General features: G+C 41.9%; 1 protein-coding gene across 1 annotated transcript in view; it reads left to right on the top strand.

The window, feature by feature from the left end:
- LOC126272278 (uncharacterized) overlaps window positions 1-15,081 on the top strand; it is a 175,026-nt gene extending 159,945 nt beyond the window's left edge. The window contains exon 4 of the mRNA XM_049975030.1: window positions 12,095-15,081. Within this exon, the coding sequence (XP_049830987.1) occupies window positions 12,095-12,238 (144 nt within the window). The 3' untranslated portion in view covers window positions 12,239-15,081. The remainder of the gene's footprint in view (window positions 1-12,094) is intronic.
- Window positions 15,082-18,693: the final 3,612 nt, after the last annotated feature.

The following is an 18,693-nucleotide window of genomic DNA, read 5'->3' as shown; positions in this document are numbered from 1 at the left end:
CAAAAATCCGTTAACATTCGAAAATACACTAATTCACGGATTAATGTAGGTAGAGAGGTAATACTTGACACACATGTCTGAAATGAAATAGGGTTTCATTGAAACCAAAAACGAGTGGAAAAACCGGCCACAGGTGACAAAACGTGTCTGTGACGCGGCATGAGAATTGTGTATAAAATGAGCTCTAGTGAAAGAGGGCGTCGGATGCGTCAACAGTCGCGCCATGTTGTCTTTACCAAAAAGGCACTGTTGGTGAAGCTTTCCTATCAGAATGGAGGATCTGCTACAGCTGCTTTACAATATTATCGCCGTAAGAAGGGTATTAAAATGGGGCAATGTCCTGTGACAAGTGCCGCTGTAAAGAAAATGGCAATGAAGTTCGATAAACAGCTGCTGGAAGGTACGACTGTTATCCAGGATACCCCTCCGTCTCATATTGCTACAAGTGTGAAAGATCTCTTGCGCTCATCTTTTGGTGAGGGTCGCGTGCTAAGCCGACACCTCCGTCATGCTTGATCTCTGAGGTCCCCAGATCTCAATCCGTGTGCTTGTTGGTTGTTGGCTGCGAGTCTACCGCAATCGTCTGATCTCATTACGGATGCTAAAACGTAACGTCAGACGGCAGTTTCTCACGCACGATCCCTACTGAGATGCTGTACCGTTCTTCTCACAACATGGTCCCTTGACTACAGGTATTGTTGATGAATGGCGGTGGACATATTGAGCATTTGCTGTAAAGAACACCGTGTTTGATAAATATAAATTTTTATGCTAATTATTGCTCTTTTATCATATGAAACGATATCTGTTGGTCATTTTGTGCACAGTTTGGTTTTGATAACTGCCCATGTCATTTGAAGCATGTATGTCAGTTTTTGCCTCTCTACCTACATTATTCGGTGAGTTACTGAATTTTAAAATGTTAACGGATTTTGGGTCATCTTGTACAGTTCCCGACACTTCCCGGAAACCACTCTCACAAAATTTCAATAGAAAACCTCTCGGACCGCTCTTCGTTGGATGTTCTCTATCTCTTCTATCAGTCCTACCTGGTAAGGGTCCTAGACTGATGAAGAGTACTCGAGAATCTGACGAACAAGCGCCTTGTAAACCTCATCTTTCGTGTATTAGTACATTTCCTTGATATTCCTCTTGTGAATCTCAGTGTGGCGTCTCCTTTTCCTACTGTTTTCTTTATGTGGTCATTCCACTTAAGGTCGATCTGGATAGTTACTTCTAAAATTTTACGGTGGATACCACTTCCAGCAATTTTTAATCAATAGTGCAGTTGTTCGGTAGTGGATACCTTTTCCTATGTATGCACAAAGTGTTACTTTTATTTACGTTGACGGCCATCTGGTACAGACTTAACCATTCATCAGTTTCCCACGCAAGTAACTTATAATCGCTCTTTTCACTGTTATTCTCATGTAGAGCAGAGATGAATATCGGAAATAATTAATAACATTGAAAAAGTACTGCCGGCGGGAGTGGCCGAGCAGTTTTAGGCGCTAAAGTCTGGAACCGCGCTACCGCTACGGTCGCAGGTTCTAGTCCTGCCTCGGGCATGGAGGTGTGTGACGTCCTTAGGTTAGTTAGGTTTAAGCAGTTCTTATTAAGTTCTAGGGGACTGATGACCTTAGAAGTTAAGTCCCATAGTGCTCAGAGCCATTTGAACCATTTTTTTAATTTAATTAACAACACTCCTTGCAATCCTTTATCGAATAGTAATTTATTTCGATGTGATTGATAGTCAAATATAAAAGACATTTTAAAAAAAAAAATTATGGTTCAGTATTTTTCATTAAAATTTCCATTTGATAATAGGTATAGAATATAAAGAAACTCCTCCCCACATGGACCATGGACCTTGCCGTTGGTGGGGAGGCTTGCGTGCCTCAGCGATACAGATAGCCGTACCGTAGGTGCAACCACAACGGAGGGGTATCTGTTGAGAGGCCAGACAAACGTGTGGTTCCTGAAGAGGGGCAGCAGCCTTTTCAGTAGTTGCAAGGGAAACAGTCTGGATGATTGACTGATCTGGCCTTGCAACAATAACCTAAACATCCTTGCTGTGCTGGTACTGCGAACGGCTGAAAGCAAGGGGAAATTACGGCCGTAATTTTTCCCAAGGGCATGCAGCTTTACTGTATGATTAAATGATGATTTCGTCCTCTCGGGTAAAATATTTCGGAGGTAAAATAGTCCCCCATTCGGATCTCCGAGCGCGGACTACTCAAGAGGATGTCGTTATCAGGAGAAAGAAAACTGGCGTTCAACGGATCGGAGCGTGGAATGTCAGATCACTCAATCGGGCAGGTAGGTTAGAAAATTTAAAAAGGGAAATGGATAGGTTCAAGTTAGATATAGTGGGAATTAGAGAAGTTCGGTGGCAGGAGGAACAAGACTTCTGATCAGGTGACTACAGGGTTATAAATACAAAATCAAATAGGGGTAATGCGGGAGTAGGCTTAATAATGCATAGGAAAATAGGAATGCGGGTAAGCTACTACAAACAGCATAGTGAACGCATTATTGTGACCAAGATACAGTAGTAGAAGTAGTAGAAGTTTATATGGCAACTAGCTCTGCAGATGACGAAGAAATTGAAGAAATGTATGATGAAATAAAAGAAATTACTCAGACAGTGAAGGGGGACGAAAATTTAATAGTCATGGGTGACTGGAATTCGGTAGTAGGAAAAGGGAGAGAAGGAAACGTAGTAGGTGAATATGGACTGGGGCAAAGAAATGAAAGAGGAAGCCGCCTGGTAGAATTTTGCACAGAGCACAACTTAATCATAGCTAACACTTGGTTCAAGAATCATAAAAGAAGGCTGTATACATGGAAGAATCCTGGAAATACTAGAAGGTATCAGATAGATTATATAATGGTACGACAGAGATTTAGGAACCAGGTTTTAAACTGTAAGACATTTCCAGGGGCAGATGTGGACTCTGACCACAATCTGTTGGTTATGATCTGTAGATTAAAACTGAAGAAACTGTAAAAAGTGGGAATTTAAGTAGATGGGACCTGGATAAACTGAAAGAACCAGAGGTTGTACAGAGTTTCACGGAGAGCATAAGGAAGCAATTGACAGGAAGGGGGGAAAGACAGTAGAAGAAGAATGGGTAGCTTTGAGGGATGAAGCAGTGAAGGCAGCAGAGGATCAAGTAGGTAAAAAGACGAGGGCTAGTAGAAATCCTTGGGTAACAGAAGAAAAATTGAATTCAATTGATGAAAGGAGAAAATATGAAAATGCAGTAAATGAAGCAGGCAAAAAGGAATACAAACGTCTCAAAAATGAGATCGACAGGAAGTGCAAAATGGCCAAGCAGGGATGGCTAGAGGACAAATGTAAGAATGTAGAGGCTTATCTCACTAGGGGTAAGATAGATACTGCCTACAGGAAAATTAAAGAGACCTTTGGAGATAAGAGGACCACTTGTATGAATATTAAGAGCTCAGATGCAAACCCAGTTCTAAGCAAAGAAGGGAAAGCAGAACGGTGGAAGGAGTACATAGAGGGTCTGTACAAGGGCGATGTACTTGAGGACAATATTATGGAAATGGAAGAGGATGTAGATGAAGATGAAATGGGAGATACGAGACTGCGTGAAGAGTTTGACAGAGCACTGAAAGACCTGAGTCGAAACAAGGCCCCTGGAGTAGACAACATTCCATTGGAACTACTGACAGCCTTGGGAGAGCCAGTCCTGACAAAACTCTACCATCTGGTGCGCAAGATGTATTAGACAGGCGAAATACCCTCAGACTTCAAGAAGAATATAATAATTCCAATCCCAAAGAAAGCAGGTGTCGACAGATGTGAAAATTACCGTACTATCAGTTTAATAAGTCACAGCTGCAAAATACTAACGCAAATTCTTTACAGACGAATGAAAAAACTAGTAGAAGCCGACCTCGGGGAAGATCAGTTTGGATTCCGTAGAAATGTTGGAACACTTGAGGCAATACTGACCCTACGACTTATCTTAGAAGCTAGATTAAGGAAGGGCAAACCTACGTTTCTAGCATTTGTAGACTTAGAGAAAGCTTTTGACAATGCTGACTGGAATACTCTCTTTCAAATTCTGAAGGTGGCAGGGGTAAAATACACGGAGCGAAAGGCTATTTACAATTTGTACAGAAACCAGATGACAGTTATAAGAGTCGAGGGGCATTAAAGGGAAGCAGTGGTTGGGAAGGGAGTGACACAGGGTTGTAGTCTCTCCCCGATGTTATTCAATCTGTACATTGAGCAAGCAGTGAAGGAAACAAAAGAAAAATTCAGAGTAGGATTAAAATCCATGGAGAAGAAATAAAAACTTTTAGGTTCGCCGATGACATCGTAATTCTGTCAGAGACAGCAAAGGACTTGGAAGAGCTGTGTCTTGAAAGGAGGTTATAAGATGAACATCAACAAAAGCAAAACGAGGATAATGGAATGTAGTCGAATTAAGTCGGGTGATGCTGAGGGAATTAGATAAGGAAATGAGATGAGACACTTAAAGTAGTAAAGGAGATTTGCTATTTGGGGAACAAAATAACTGATGATGGTCGAAGTAGAGAGGATATAAAAGGTAGACTGGCAATGGCAAGGAAAGCGCTTCTGAAGAAGAGAAATGTGTTACAGAAGAATGCTGAAGATTAGATGGGTACATCACATAACTAAAGAGGAAGTATTGAATAGGATTGGGGAGAAGAGAAGTTTGTGGCACAACTTGACTAGAAGAAGGGATCGGTTGGTAGGACATGTTCCGAGGCATCAAGGGCTCACCAATTTGGTATTGGAGGGCAGCGTGGAGGGTAAAAATCGTAGAGGGAGACCAAGAGATGAATACACTAAGCAGATTCAGAAGGATGTAGGTTGCAGTAGGTACTGGGAGATGAAGAAGCTAGCACAGGATAGAGTAGCATGGAGAGCTGCATCAAACGTCTCAGGACTGATGACCACAGCAACAACAACAACAACATAAAGAAACTAACAGAAAGTTGCTGCTAGCAAGAATCGAACTCACAATTCACCTTATACTGCACTTATCGTTATCTATTCAACTACAGTAGATTTTGTGGAAAAATTTGAAACTTTCTAATCTGAAAACAGCTGCTAAGTATGATTGCTTTTACAAATGAGATAATGTGTTGAACATTTCCCTTAATAATTTAAACAAGGAAAAAAATTTGAAAAGTTTATAAACCACCTAAATAGTTTGTGTCCTTATTATCAAACACTGGACAGTATAGCCCAGTGGCGTAGCGTGAGGGGAGACTTTGTGACTGTATACCTGCTGAAAAAAGATGCAGTAGTAATTCATAACAAAAATATAAACAACTTTCTACTAAGAGCTCTAAATGTGCAAAGAAATCAGTTCTGTAGCCCACACCGCACCCTGAGTACTTGTTTATTTGCCTGCGTGAGACTCGACTGCTCTCAGTCTCTGCCTCCTTTCCCTTAGCTGGCCGGGTGCGCCAGCGCTTTAGTGGCGTTCTCGGCTCCCCTCCACTTCCCCTCTTCCACGAAGGCCGGTGCTCTGCACTAGCTAGCAGGTATCGAGACTAGTCTCTGCCGCTTCTATGCTGGCTTTTAACACGGAAGTGAGCAGTCACGCGGTTTGTATTCATAGTCATTCTTGTGCATATTTTCGTTGTCTCGCCAACAGGTGTGAGCCAGCAACTGAACACTCTATAGAATTTTTATTACAAACGCCTTTTTCTACACTAACGGACGAAAAAAGTGCGAATTGAAGGACAAACGACCTGTTCCTATACTCACTGTAGTTTTAAGTGAAGCCAAACAAAAACGCATTTTTCAGACAGCCTGGTACGAAAAGTATACTTGGCTGACTTCGAATGCAGTTAATAACAGATTATATTGTTATGTATGTCTACTGTTTGGTGGTGAAAAGGAATGGTGCTATGAGGACAATTGTACAATAAAGAACTTTGACACGAAAGCAGAAAAGCATCGGTTATCAAAACGTCACCTGCAGAACAAAGAATCAGTTCAGTTATTGGGCAGAAATAGAATTGAGCACGTCCTTTCTGAAGCAGCTCGTCTGACGGTAACAAAACACAATGAACAAGTTGCATCCAACAGGAGAGTATTGGCTCGTCTTATTCAGGCAATCGTATTTATTTGTAAACAAGAAATAGCCTTTTGTGGTCATCGAGAAGACGAATCCTCTAGCAACAACGGTAACTATCTGGAATTATTGGATTTACTAGCTCAAGGAGAGCAGTTAATCCGAGAACATCTGTCATCATCTTCAACCTGTAAAGGAACTTCTCCAGATATACGAAATGATGTAATAGAAATGATAACTTTAGCAGTTAATGAGAAAATAAAATCTGAAATTAATAACTAAAATTTCATTTCAATTCAGGATGATCAAAAATTAGACATGTCATACAAGAGTCAAATGATTATAATATTCAGGTACTGTATTGCAGACAAAATTGAGGAAAGATTCGTTGGATTTTACAATGTCTCTGGAGATAAAACTGCTGAAGGTTTGTCAAACATTATTCATGCAGTATTGAAAGAATGGAATGTGGAACGAAAAGTGGTTAGTCAAAAATATGATGGCGCTTCGGTAATGACCGGTAGAGAAAGAGGACTACAACAATTGGTGAAGCAGTTCTGTCTCCATGAACCGTTTATTCATTGTTACGCACACCATCTGAATTTGGTACTGTTACATGCCTCCAAAATCATATAACAAATACGCGCGTTTGTAAGTGATAGTACTACATTCCATTCGTTTTCCAGCAAATCATCAAAACGACCTGTATTGCTAACTGAGAAAGGATTTAAATTGCCATACGCGAGCAACACTCGCTGAAACTTGCGCTCCAGGGCATTTGCGACAATATCTCGTCATTTATCAGAGTTATATGGTGTTTTTAATTATATAATTGATAATACAGACTCTCAATGGGACCCAGAATTTTGAGCTGTACTGTGTGAATGAAACGACGAATGGATGATCCTACGTTTGTCTACTTGCTTTGCTTCTACCGAGGGTGCTTTGTTTACGTTGATCATCTCTTTAATGTTCTTCAGTCAAAATCTCTCAGTATAACTACCTGCCACGAAGAAATAAGAACTGATTTGAGAAACTTATGACAATTAAGAATGGAAACATTCGTTGATGAATGCATTACATACAACTTGTGTTTGAATGGCAACTGATCATCCTGTGACAGTCAAAAGACACCTCTCAGGGCATTAACTTACGAGATACCGGATTTGCAAATTGTTCAGATGGAAAGAAAATTTAAAGACTTTATCCCACATTCAGTTTGTTGAACTTCTGAACGAAAAGTGTTTCCCAAACTATCAAAAAGAATTCCCACAGTTGAAACTGCTTCAGTTACTAGAACAGTAACCTTTTTACGAACAAGAACAACTTGAGAATGAACTGCGTAACATATACGCTGATGAGAAAAAACACTTATCTCTAAGAATCCTCTTAAAGTACATTTTCAACAATTATTTAAACTCTGTTTATGAAAAAACAACGAAGTTCCTGCTTTTGGTTTTGACCCTACCTGCGATTATAGTGAATTATTTAAGGAATTCAATGTCCAACACCCAGGTGTCGTGTTTGAGCACGTTTGCAATAGAAAAGGCACTACTTGAGGAGCTATCCAGTGATCAGATCATTGTAGACTGAGTTATAGACTTATTCGTGTAAAGAAAAGACAGGTGCATTGCTCTTGTGTACAAGAAAATATAAGTGCTTCTGAGTTCTACAAATTTGTCATCATTTCTTGAACAAGTTAGTTATTATTATTAATATTATTATCATTAGTGGCGGTGGTAGTGGCAGTGGTAGTGGTAGTAGTAGTAGTAGTTGTGTTGTTTTATTTTATGCATTTTGTTTCATTTGTTTAAATTATTGTTTATTGTACTATTTTGTCTCCCTATAATACCTATAGAGTCTCCCCAACCTTTACAACCATGCTACGCCACTGGTATAACCTAGGAAATTTACGCTCGGTTTTAAGCAAAAGCTAGCTTTTCACGCATGTCACTGTTTATGGCATCATATCTCCTGAACTGTGTGTTCTACAATTACACAGTGTGTTGCAGTTCCGTTAGGACTGCTTGTGCGAAATTCCAGACTGCAAAGTTATCTCGTGGCGAGTTGCAGCGTTACGATCCTTGAAGTTTCAGAAACAGCTGTAGAAAGCCACAGCGCTACCATTGCTGCAGCAGGCATCCTGGCCGCGAACAACAGTACGTGTCTGGCACTCGTCGGAAAACTGCAGTGGAGCAGTGAAGCAACAAAGTTTTTTTAAGTCCTCCTGCGTTCGTGGACGAGAATCCGTCGAATTCGACCTAATCCCGAGAGGCAGATTCCTAGTTACTCTTCCATCACGAGACCGCAGTCCATAAAGCAAAGATTGTGCGCGAGCTTTGGGCAGAAAATGGATCACCGTCCTGGATTACCCACCGTATTCGCCGGATTTGGCCACAGCCGACGACTTCTGGTTGTTCCCCAAACTGAAGACGGCAATGGGAGGTCTCCGTTATGATACAGTTAAGGATATCCAACAAAATTGTACAGTATTACTAAACGCAATTCCAAAAAAAAGGACTACGGTGACTTTCGAAACACTTAAAACTATTTCAGCTATGGTTTGGTTCAGGGGAAGACTATTTTGAATAAATACAGAGATTCTGGGAACGTAATCCATGACTTTTATTTTTCATAGCCACAGTCTTCACGGAATTGGGACACACTGTGTGTATAATATTTTAAGTATATTCAATGGTGTATATGGATGCTAACTGCAAATACTGGATAAATATATAGCCTGGAAAAATTGTGCACCGTGATTAATACGCAGCTTCTAACAGCACAGAAAAGACAAAAGTCGTAGGATACTTCCTAATATCTTATCGAGCCTCCTTTTGCCCAGCGTAGTGTAGCATCTAGACGTGGCTTGCTGTATTTATAGCCGTCATATTGTCCAAATGGCTTTAAGCACCATGGGACTTAACATCTGAGGTCATCAGTCCCGTAGACTTAGAACTACGTAAACCTAACTAACCTAAGGACATCACACACATCCTTGCCCGAGGCATGGTTCGAACCTGCGACCGTAGCAGCTGCGTGGTTTCAGGCTGAAGCGCCTAGAACCGCTCGACCACAGCAGCCGGCTTTATAGCTGTCAAAAACTGCGAAGGTGTTGCCAGTGCAGGATTCTGTACACGAACTGACCTCTCGATTACATCCCATGAAAGTTCGATCGGATTCATGTCGGGCCATCTGGCTGGCCAGAACATTCGCTGGATTGTCCAGAATACTCTCCAAACTAATCACGAACAATTGTGGCCCGGCGACATGGTGCATTGTCTGCATAAAACTTGCATCGTTGTTTGGGAACGTGAAGTCCATCAATAGCTGCAGGTGGTCTGCGAGTTGTCGAACATAACCGTTTCCAGTGAATGATTGGGTCAGTTGGACCACAGGACCCAGTCCATTCCAAGTAAACACAGTCCACACCATAATTGAGCCACCACCAGCTTGCACAGTGCCTTGTTGACAATTAGGGTACGTGGCTTCGTGGGATGTCCGCCACAGTCGAACCCTACCATCAGCTGTTACCAGCTGAAATCGGGACTCATCTGACCAGGCCACGGTTCTCCAGTCGCCTAGGGTCCAATGGATATGGTCACGAACCCAGCAGAGACGCTGCAGGCGATATCATGCTGTTAGCAAAAGCACTCGCGTCGGTCGTCTGCTGCCGTAGCCCATTAACGCCAAATTAGGCCGCTCTGTTCCAACGGAAACGTTAGTCGTACGTCACCCGTTGATTTCTGCCGTTATTTCTCGCAGTGTTGCTTGTATGTTAGCACTGACAATTCTACAAAAACGACTGAAGGTCCTCGGCCGTTGCGTTCTCCGTGGTATTCACGACACACTCTTGACATTGTGGATCTCAGAAGACTGTTTTCCCTAACGATTTCCGAAAGAGAATGTCCCACTCGTCTAGCTCCAACTACCATTCCACGTTCAAAATATTTTAATTCCCGTCGTGCGGCTATAACCACCTCAGAAGCTTTTCCACATGAATCACCTGTGTACAAATGACAGTACTGCCAATGCATTTTCCTTCTATACCTTGCGTACGCGATACTACCGCCATCTGTATAGGTGCATACAGCTATCCCATGAATTTTGTCACCTCAGTGTACGTAGATCCTATCTAAAAATACTGGATGAACACACAGTCTGGGCAGTTTTGCGCTGTGAGTTACGCTGCATCAAGATTCGTACACAGTTTCTAACAACAATACTTGTCTTACTATGTTAAGTCTCTACATAAGACTACATCTCTTAATAACTAGATTATGACAGCATTTAAAATTTTTAAGTAGATTAATAATAACACTCATCGAAAAAAGTTTTGCATCACCCCAGTTTCCAGAACTCCTGAAGATAGACGTTGACTGTGGATATTGTATCAAAGACACAGTCCCTTTGGCTGTTCAGAGATGTCACTAAACCCGCCCAAAGATGTAAACAACCAAGCATGAGCAGCGTCTATTAGACGGAGGGGGTCCGACAGCCGATCAGTTCCAGTCATTCCACCAGGAAGGAGGTATACGGTTCGTGATATCTGTAGTCAATCATGCCTAGATGTTCAATACCGCGGTTTGATTACGTCCGCATTGTTACTTTGTGCCAGGAAGGGCTCTAAACAAGGGAAGTGCCCAGGCGTCTCGGAGTGAACCAAAGCGATGTTGTTCGGGCATGCAGGAGATACAGAGAGACAGGAACTGTCGTGACATGATTCGCTCAGGCCGGCCAAGGGCTACTGCTGCAGTGGATGACCGCTATCTACGGATTATGGCTCGAAGCAACCCTGACACCAACGCCACCATGTTGAATAATGCTTTTCGTGCAGCCACAGGACGTTGTGTTACGACTCAAACTGTGCGCAATAGGCTGCATGATGAGCAACTTCACTCCAGACGTCCATGGCGAGGTCCACCTTTGGAACCACGACACCACGCAGCGCGCTAGAGATGGGCCCAACAACAAGCCGAATGGACCACTCAGAATTGGCATCACGTTCTCTTCACCGATGAGTGTCGCATATGCCTTCAACCAGACCATCGTCGGAGACGTATTTGGAGGCAACCCGGTCAGGCTGAACGCTTAGACACACTGTCCAGCAAGTACAGCAAGTTGGAGGTTCCTTGCTGTTTTGGGGTGGCATTATGTGGGGCCGACGTACGCCGCTGGTAGTCACGGAAGGCGTCGTAACGGCCGTACGATAGGTGAATGCCATCCTCCGATCGATAGGGCAACCATATCGGCAGCATACTGGCGAGGCATTCTTCTTCATAGATGACAATTCGCGCCCCCATCGTGCACATCTTGTGAATGAATCCCTTCAGGATAACGATATCGCTCGACTAGACTGAACAACGTGTTCTCCAGACATGAGCCCTATCGAACATGCCTGGGATAGATTGAATAGGGCTGTTTAGGGACGACGTGGCCCACCAATCACTCTGAGGGAACTACGCTGAATCGCCGTTGAGGAGTGGGACAATCTGGACCAACAGTGCGTTGATGAACTTGTGGATAGTATGCCATGACAAATACAGGCATGCATCAATGCAAGAGGACGTGCTGCTGGGTGTAAAGCAATCTGACCACCACCTCTGAAGGTCTCGCTGTATGGTGGCACAACATTCAATGCGTGGTTTTCATGAGCAATAAAAAGGGCGGAAATGATGTTTGTGTTGATCTCTATTCCAATTTTCTGTACAGGTTCCGGACTGTAGGAACCGAGATGATGCAAACCTTTTTTTTTATGTGTGTGTATGAAATATCGAAAATCAAATCTTTGTTGCTCCTGGAAGCCGTTAGGCAGACAACTTGCGGCTGTGACCGTGTACCGTATTAGTCGTTTAGTAGTACAGGAGTCCAGGCACAGACCTTAAAATTCTAAAGAAGCCGAAGAGGAGTAGTCTGTAATGTCGCCTAGTTGTATGCTCTGGAGGTAATGTCTGAGCTTTAGGTCCCTTCCAGACGTGCTTTCAGCTGTTGTGTTTTGGTTGTAGCCACTGGCGCTGGTTGGGTCTCTGTTGGTGGCGGTGAGCGGCGGCGCCCTCTACATGATGTGGCGGTACCGAGAGGACGTCGAGGAACCACCAGATCCCCAGCTGGGCCCCGACCGCAATCGAGCCATCTCCGTCGTCATCTGACCGCTGCCTGCCTGCGCACTGCTTCTGCCCTATCACCTACCTGGTGTTCAGCACGCAGATATCTCGAGGATTCGAACAAATGCAGTGGACAATGTACACTATGATTCTTGCAGGACAGTCTGCGACCCCATACAGTTACAACAGTGCTGTCTGTTTGTGTTCTTCAATATATTGCACGATGTATCAAATAAGTTCAGTACTTTGAAATGAACCGTTTGGTGGTCGTTTCTTAATGTACAAAAGGGCCAGTCGATCCGAGAGAGCGATTGGTACGAATAGGAATTGTTGACCGAAAAGTCTTCTCTTAGGATGCAAAGAATTTAAACAATTTTGTTGCGTGTCAGCTGTACGCAGCTCAACTCAGTCACGAAATTCTGCAGTTCCATGTTGATATAGAAGTCCAGCGGCTCCAGGAGATAACATTATATACACTCGTCTACAAATTAGAAATAAACTGTAAAGCGAAGACATGGTGACGCGCATGCCCTCGAGCTGCACGTTGATGAAGGGGATCTTTGACGACTGACAACTCCCAATGGCTGATTCACAAAATGACACCTCAGAATCGAAATCTGTTTTGCCTGCGGCCGTGTAGCGATCTTACCACGTGAAACTGCGTGCATAAGCCGACACTTGTCGCTAAGATTTGGCTTCTATATTACCAAAGGCTTCCCAGAATAGCTGCATTTTCCATAACCCACCCATCCTCTCCATTCTGTCTTGAAATGGTCACACCTAGAAACGCCAAGTCTTATGTCAGATACGCTATTTTCCACTTCATCATACGAGATCCTGTAGCAACCTATTATCACTGTCAAAATGGATCTAACGCCATAAACCAAAATATAGCATTATACTAGGCACTCAAGCACTCCGTCGTAAGGCCACAAGAGGCCCAAAGGGTCCATCCGACCGCCGTGTCATCCTCAGTTGAGGATGCGGATAGGAGGAGCATGTGATCAGCACATCACTCTCCTGGTCGTTATGATGGTTTTCTTTGACTGGAGCTGCTACTATTCGCTCGAGTAGCTCCTCAATTGGCATCACGAGGCTGAGTGCACCCCGAAAAATGGCAACAGCGCGTGGCGCCCCGGATGGTCACCCATCCAATCGCCGGCCACACCCGACAGCGCTTAACTTTGGTGATCTGACGGGAACAGGTGTATCCACTGTGGCAAGACCGTTACCTGTTATACTAGAGCGTTCTGAAAATAATGCGACCGATTTTTTTGTGAGAAAACTCTCAAGGCATTTTAAGTAAAACGAACATTATTAACATTCTGCTTCTTTATTCTTCATGTTTACATGTTTATTTCTCAACATAGTCGGCCTGGCGACGAACATATTTCTCCCAACGAGAGACCAGTTTGTCAATACCGTGACTGTAGAATGTTTGACTTTATTGACAGAGCCACAGCCTCATCTTTGCTTGCACCGCTTCCCCACTATCAAAGTGACGTCCTCGAAGGTGTTGTTGTAGTCTTGTAAATTTGGAAATTTGTGGTAAAGTCTTATGGGACCTAACTGCTGAAGTCATCTGTCCCTAAGCCTACACGCTACTTACTCTAACTTAAGGTAACTTATGCTATGGACAACACACACACCCATACTCGAGGGAGGACTCGAACCGCCGACGGAGGGGGGGCGGGGGGGGGGGGGGGGCGCACGGACCGTAACAAGGAGCCCTAGACCGCGCGGCTACCCCGTGTGGCTGAAGTCTTACAAACAGATTAAAGTAGGATAGGGCTAGGTCGGCTGCATGGAGGATGATCGATGGCAGTGAATCCAAGGCGTCGGCTTGTTGCAGCTGTCGCAACGCTCTGGTCTGATATTGTCTTGCTGAAGGAGAGCGTGCTCCGTGTGTGGACGAACTCTCCGAACTCGAGACCCGCTTACAGCACACTGTTTCTCAAGCACCGACGTAATTAGGGCCTACGTTACACACACCCTCATGTTACACGCTACAATTCAGAGCCCTCTAGCGGCAAAAAGATGCAAATATATAGGACGGGAGGAATAAAGATGTTCAATGTTAATAACGTTTGTTTTATTTAATAATCCTTTGAGTTTTCACATATAAATTTCGGAGGCGTTACTTTTCAACAAGCCCTCGTTTACTGGATGGCGGGCGTGTGGATTTGCGAAGATTTGCGGAAATACGATATCACTTAAATGTGTGGATCCATATTTCTGAAACTACAGTAGGTACGAATCATGCTGGCGAAATTTACTTCTTAAAATGTTTCCTTGCCGGTCCTTACCCTCCCGTCACAGATTCTCCCATCATAGAAGGATTCTTAAAGATATCGTACCATAGTCAATATTGCTAAGCACTAATTTAAGGCCAAGAAAGATCTTTATTCGAGTTAAATGTTACATCGACCTGTGCAACAAAGACGAAGTATATGAACTGAGCTGATCTGCGTTAACAGCAGGTTCCTTTCGTACGCCTACCACAATGCAGTTGTGTAGAGGGTATGTCAGTACGTGAACAGTTTTGTCCATGTAGATTACGAAAGCCCGCTGGCTTACAACATTTTTCCATAAAAAATAAGTTCTGCCAAATATTCTCTGCATTATATTAATTACGTATTCTGCGGAGAAAGATTTCACATTAATATTACACGAGTCAAGTAATGACATACACGTCTAAATCAATTTTTAACAGTTAGCCATAACCTCTCACAACCTTTCCATGAATCATCTTTCTCAAAGAATTTAATCTCAAAGGATTCTTTTGTAAATAAAACACTTCTGGAGACATTTGTGTAAATGCTCTGTAAAAACCCTACTCATCTGTCAGTATGTATTTATTATGTTTCAAATATATGTCTTTTATCAAATGCATTGTGTTATGAAAGTTTTTGAATTTTCTTCTTTCAGTTAGTCGTCAGTTATATACTACGAAGAACCATGCAAAAAATCAGGAATTCTAACTTGCAGTAAAGTAAAAGTGTGCATTCCTGATGACGGCTACTCCAGGAAGAGGGAAAATTAGGGTTTAACGGTCTCGTCTACATCGAGGTCATTAGGGACAGAGCAGTAGCTCATTTTTTTTTTCTAAGTATGGAAAAGGAAATAGGCCATGGTCTTCCAAAGGAACCATCCCTGCGTTGCATGGTGCGATTTAGGGACATTACGGAAACCTAAATATGGTGGACCAAACGTGTATTTTGTAAGTAGGCTGTTTAGGTTTTTATGTTGGTCACGCCAAGTAGCGCTCTGTATGAAACTCACCGGCTGTGCTGTGTCGGCATTGTTGCAATAGTCGCTATTGTAGTGTTGGGCAGTTGGCTGTTAACAGGAGGTGAGACACGGGTAGTGGTGGATGTGGGGAGAGAAATGGCGGAGTTTTGATAGCGGATGATCTGGAACTGTGTCCATCAGAGAAAGGAAATTTGTAAGACTGGATGTCATGAACTGCTATATATATTATGACTTTTGAACACTGTTAAGGTAAATACATTGTTTGCTCTTTATCAAAATCTTTCATTTGCTAACTATGTCTATCAGTAGTTAGTGCCTTCAGTAGTTAGAATCTTTTATTTAGCTGGCAGTATTGGCGCTCGTTGTATTGCAGTAATTTGAGTAACGAAGATTTTTGTGAGGTAAGTGATTCAAATGGTTCAAATGGATCTGTGTACTATAGGACTTAACATCTATGGTCATCAGCCCCCTAGAACTGAGAACTACTTAGACATAACTAACCTAAGGACATCACACAACACCCAGCCATCACGAGGAAGAGAAAATCCCTGACCCCGCCGGGAATCGAACCCGGGCGTGGGAAGTGAGAACGCTACCGCACGACCACGAGATGCGGGCGGTAAGTGATTCATGAAAGGTATAGGTTATTGTTAGTCAGGGTCATTCTTTTGTAGGGATTATTAAAAGTCAGATTGCGTTGCGCTAAAAATATTGTGTGTCAGTTTAAGCATAGTCATTAATAATTTTTCTAAGGGGACGTTTCATATAATTTTCTTTTCAAGTACTTGGTAATTCTTTGTAGAATAAGTTTTTATGGTGCACCACTTTAATTACGTAGACATTAAGATGTGAGTAGACATTTCCCTTATCTGCATTGTTGTCTTTAGTGTACTATTTTTTCTGCTTGAGCTTTGTCATGTTTAGGTATATGTTATTGCATTTGCTGCTGCTGTTTGCCAGGCATAGTGTTACTGAATTTCACTTTGTATTACTCTGTTATACTAGTTTTACTACTGATTTATTTTGTTTTTTTTTTTTTGCTGCACTTTGGCTCATATTAGTTGTAATGTTGCATTTGCTCTGCTAATTTAGCTATACTGCTGCTTGCTTTGCCAATTTGCATTTTTTTGTCATTCCTGTTTCTGTTGATTTGTTGTGTGTTGCTGCATTGCCTCATCCCTTAGTATATATACCTGAGCTCAGTAGATTTAAGTTAGCTTAAAAGGCAGTAGGCTATATAAGTAACTGCCTATGGAGAACAGGGAAAGAATGCATTGAGAAGTTATATGAAAAAAAATTGGGCCAAAATGAGTATTGTACAATGAGAAATAATTATTTTGAAAGAAATATGAACAGAATACAGAAATGAATTCACGGTGTTCTTATTTCAATTTCCAGGAGTGTATTAGCAGATGCTTTAGCATGATGTCCACAGGGTGCATCCAGTAACATAGGTTTGGAAGCAGCAGAAAACCAGTTTACAATGTACCATATGAAACGAGTACCTTTCGAAAACTAAATTACGACAGCATTGAAAAACATAGGGAAAGAACAGGACAAGGATCCCGAAATTCTAGGAATCAAGCGGAGGAATAAGGATTTTCCAGACATTGGACAGCACTATCTCGTAAAAAACGTTTTATTTTTTAGACGAAATGTTGCAACGAATGAATGGTTAATTTATATCCCAGATGAACTAATTAATAAGTACATATGGTATACACATTTAAGTAATGGCCACTTTGGACCAAAGAAATGCTTTTTAAAAATAAAACAAACAAGCCATTTTCCTAATATGGAAAGACGAATTAGAACAGTATTAGTCAAATGCAAAAAATGTATGAGGGCTAAACACGTCACTTTCCAAACCAAACCACCTATGTTTCCAATAAACCCTAAAAAATTGAAACAAATAGCTGCAACATATTTGATGGGGACCCTCCCACGCACAAAAATGGATATATTTTCATATTTGTCGTTTTGGAACTTACTTCTAAATATGTTTACATGACACCATTAAAACAGGCAACAGGTCTTACTATAAGTAAAGCATTTAGACAAGATTTTCTCAGACAAGTAGGTCGAGTGGAACGAGTAATTTCGGATAATGGCCCACAATACAAGTCAGTGCAATGGCAGAACACGTTAAAACAACACAAAATAAAACCCATCTACATATCTAAGTACTAACCTTGTGTAAATCCAGCAGATCCAGGCACTTTATGCCGATTATATGCAGGCAAAAGACACAACACTTGGGATATATACCTTAAAGATTTTCAAGAAGTAATAAATGAAATGCCATATAGCACTACACTACTACCTCCAGTTACTCTACTTAAAAATATTGAACCCCAAAACATAACCAGAGAAAATGTTAGATTTCCTATTGTACCACATAGACAGCACAAACAAGTCATAGCAATAGCACTATCCAACATCAGAAAGGCAGCCATTAAAAGAAAAGAAAGAGAAGATAGAACAGCAACTAAAAGAACAATCTCAGTAGGCCAGAAATTATTTGTAAAAACACATCATCTCTCCAGCAAACAGAAACACAATATACATAAGTTTTACGCTGCATACAAAGGACCTGTCATAATTAGCCAAATTGCTCATGATAATGCTGTAGAACTAATGAACCCAAAAACAGGCAAAACCTTAGGGCTTCACCATGTGAGCCATATCAAAAAGTCTGAAGATTAATTTTATTACTGGTAAATAATCAGCACAATATTCCAAGATTATGTTGCAGATAAGATCGTCAGGAGACAGAAAAATGAAGAGAGAGGAAGGTGGGAAAAAAAAGTAGTTTCAATAAACACAAAAACAAAAATAACACCAATAGTACCAAAGATTAAGGTGAAGGGATAAAGCATAGATAGTCTAACATCATGAAATACTAAAATGCTATACACCACGACACTACACAAAAATAAAAAAACGAATTTGAGGATTCTTGTAGAAGTTAAGACTCAAAATATCTTAGAACTGTAATATGGAAAGGGCGCCGAAATTTGTAAACCTTTTTTAAAAAGGCGTAAAGCAATGTAGGTAGTAAACATACGTTAGATGATTATAAGTAAAATTTTTTTGTAAGAACCATTGTAAAAACTCCAGCATGGACCAGATACAACGACCCACAAGTTGCAACACGAGAAGTATCAAGAAAGAAAAGGACGTAATTAGCAAGGCACAATTCCTACAAGGCAGAAGCGTAGAGAGAAGGGAAAGGACAGTGAGACCAA

This window comes from Schistocerca gregaria, chromosome 5 (assembly GCF_023897955.1).
Source record: "Schistocerca gregaria isolate iqSchGreg1 chromosome 5, iqSchGreg1.2, whole genome shotgun sequence".
Classification (NCBI taxonomy): Eukaryota; Metazoa; Arthropoda; class Insecta; order Orthoptera; family Acrididae; genus Schistocerca; species Schistocerca gregaria.
Note: the sequence above shows the minus strand (reverse complement) of the source record. Positions and strands in the feature narration are given on the sequence as shown.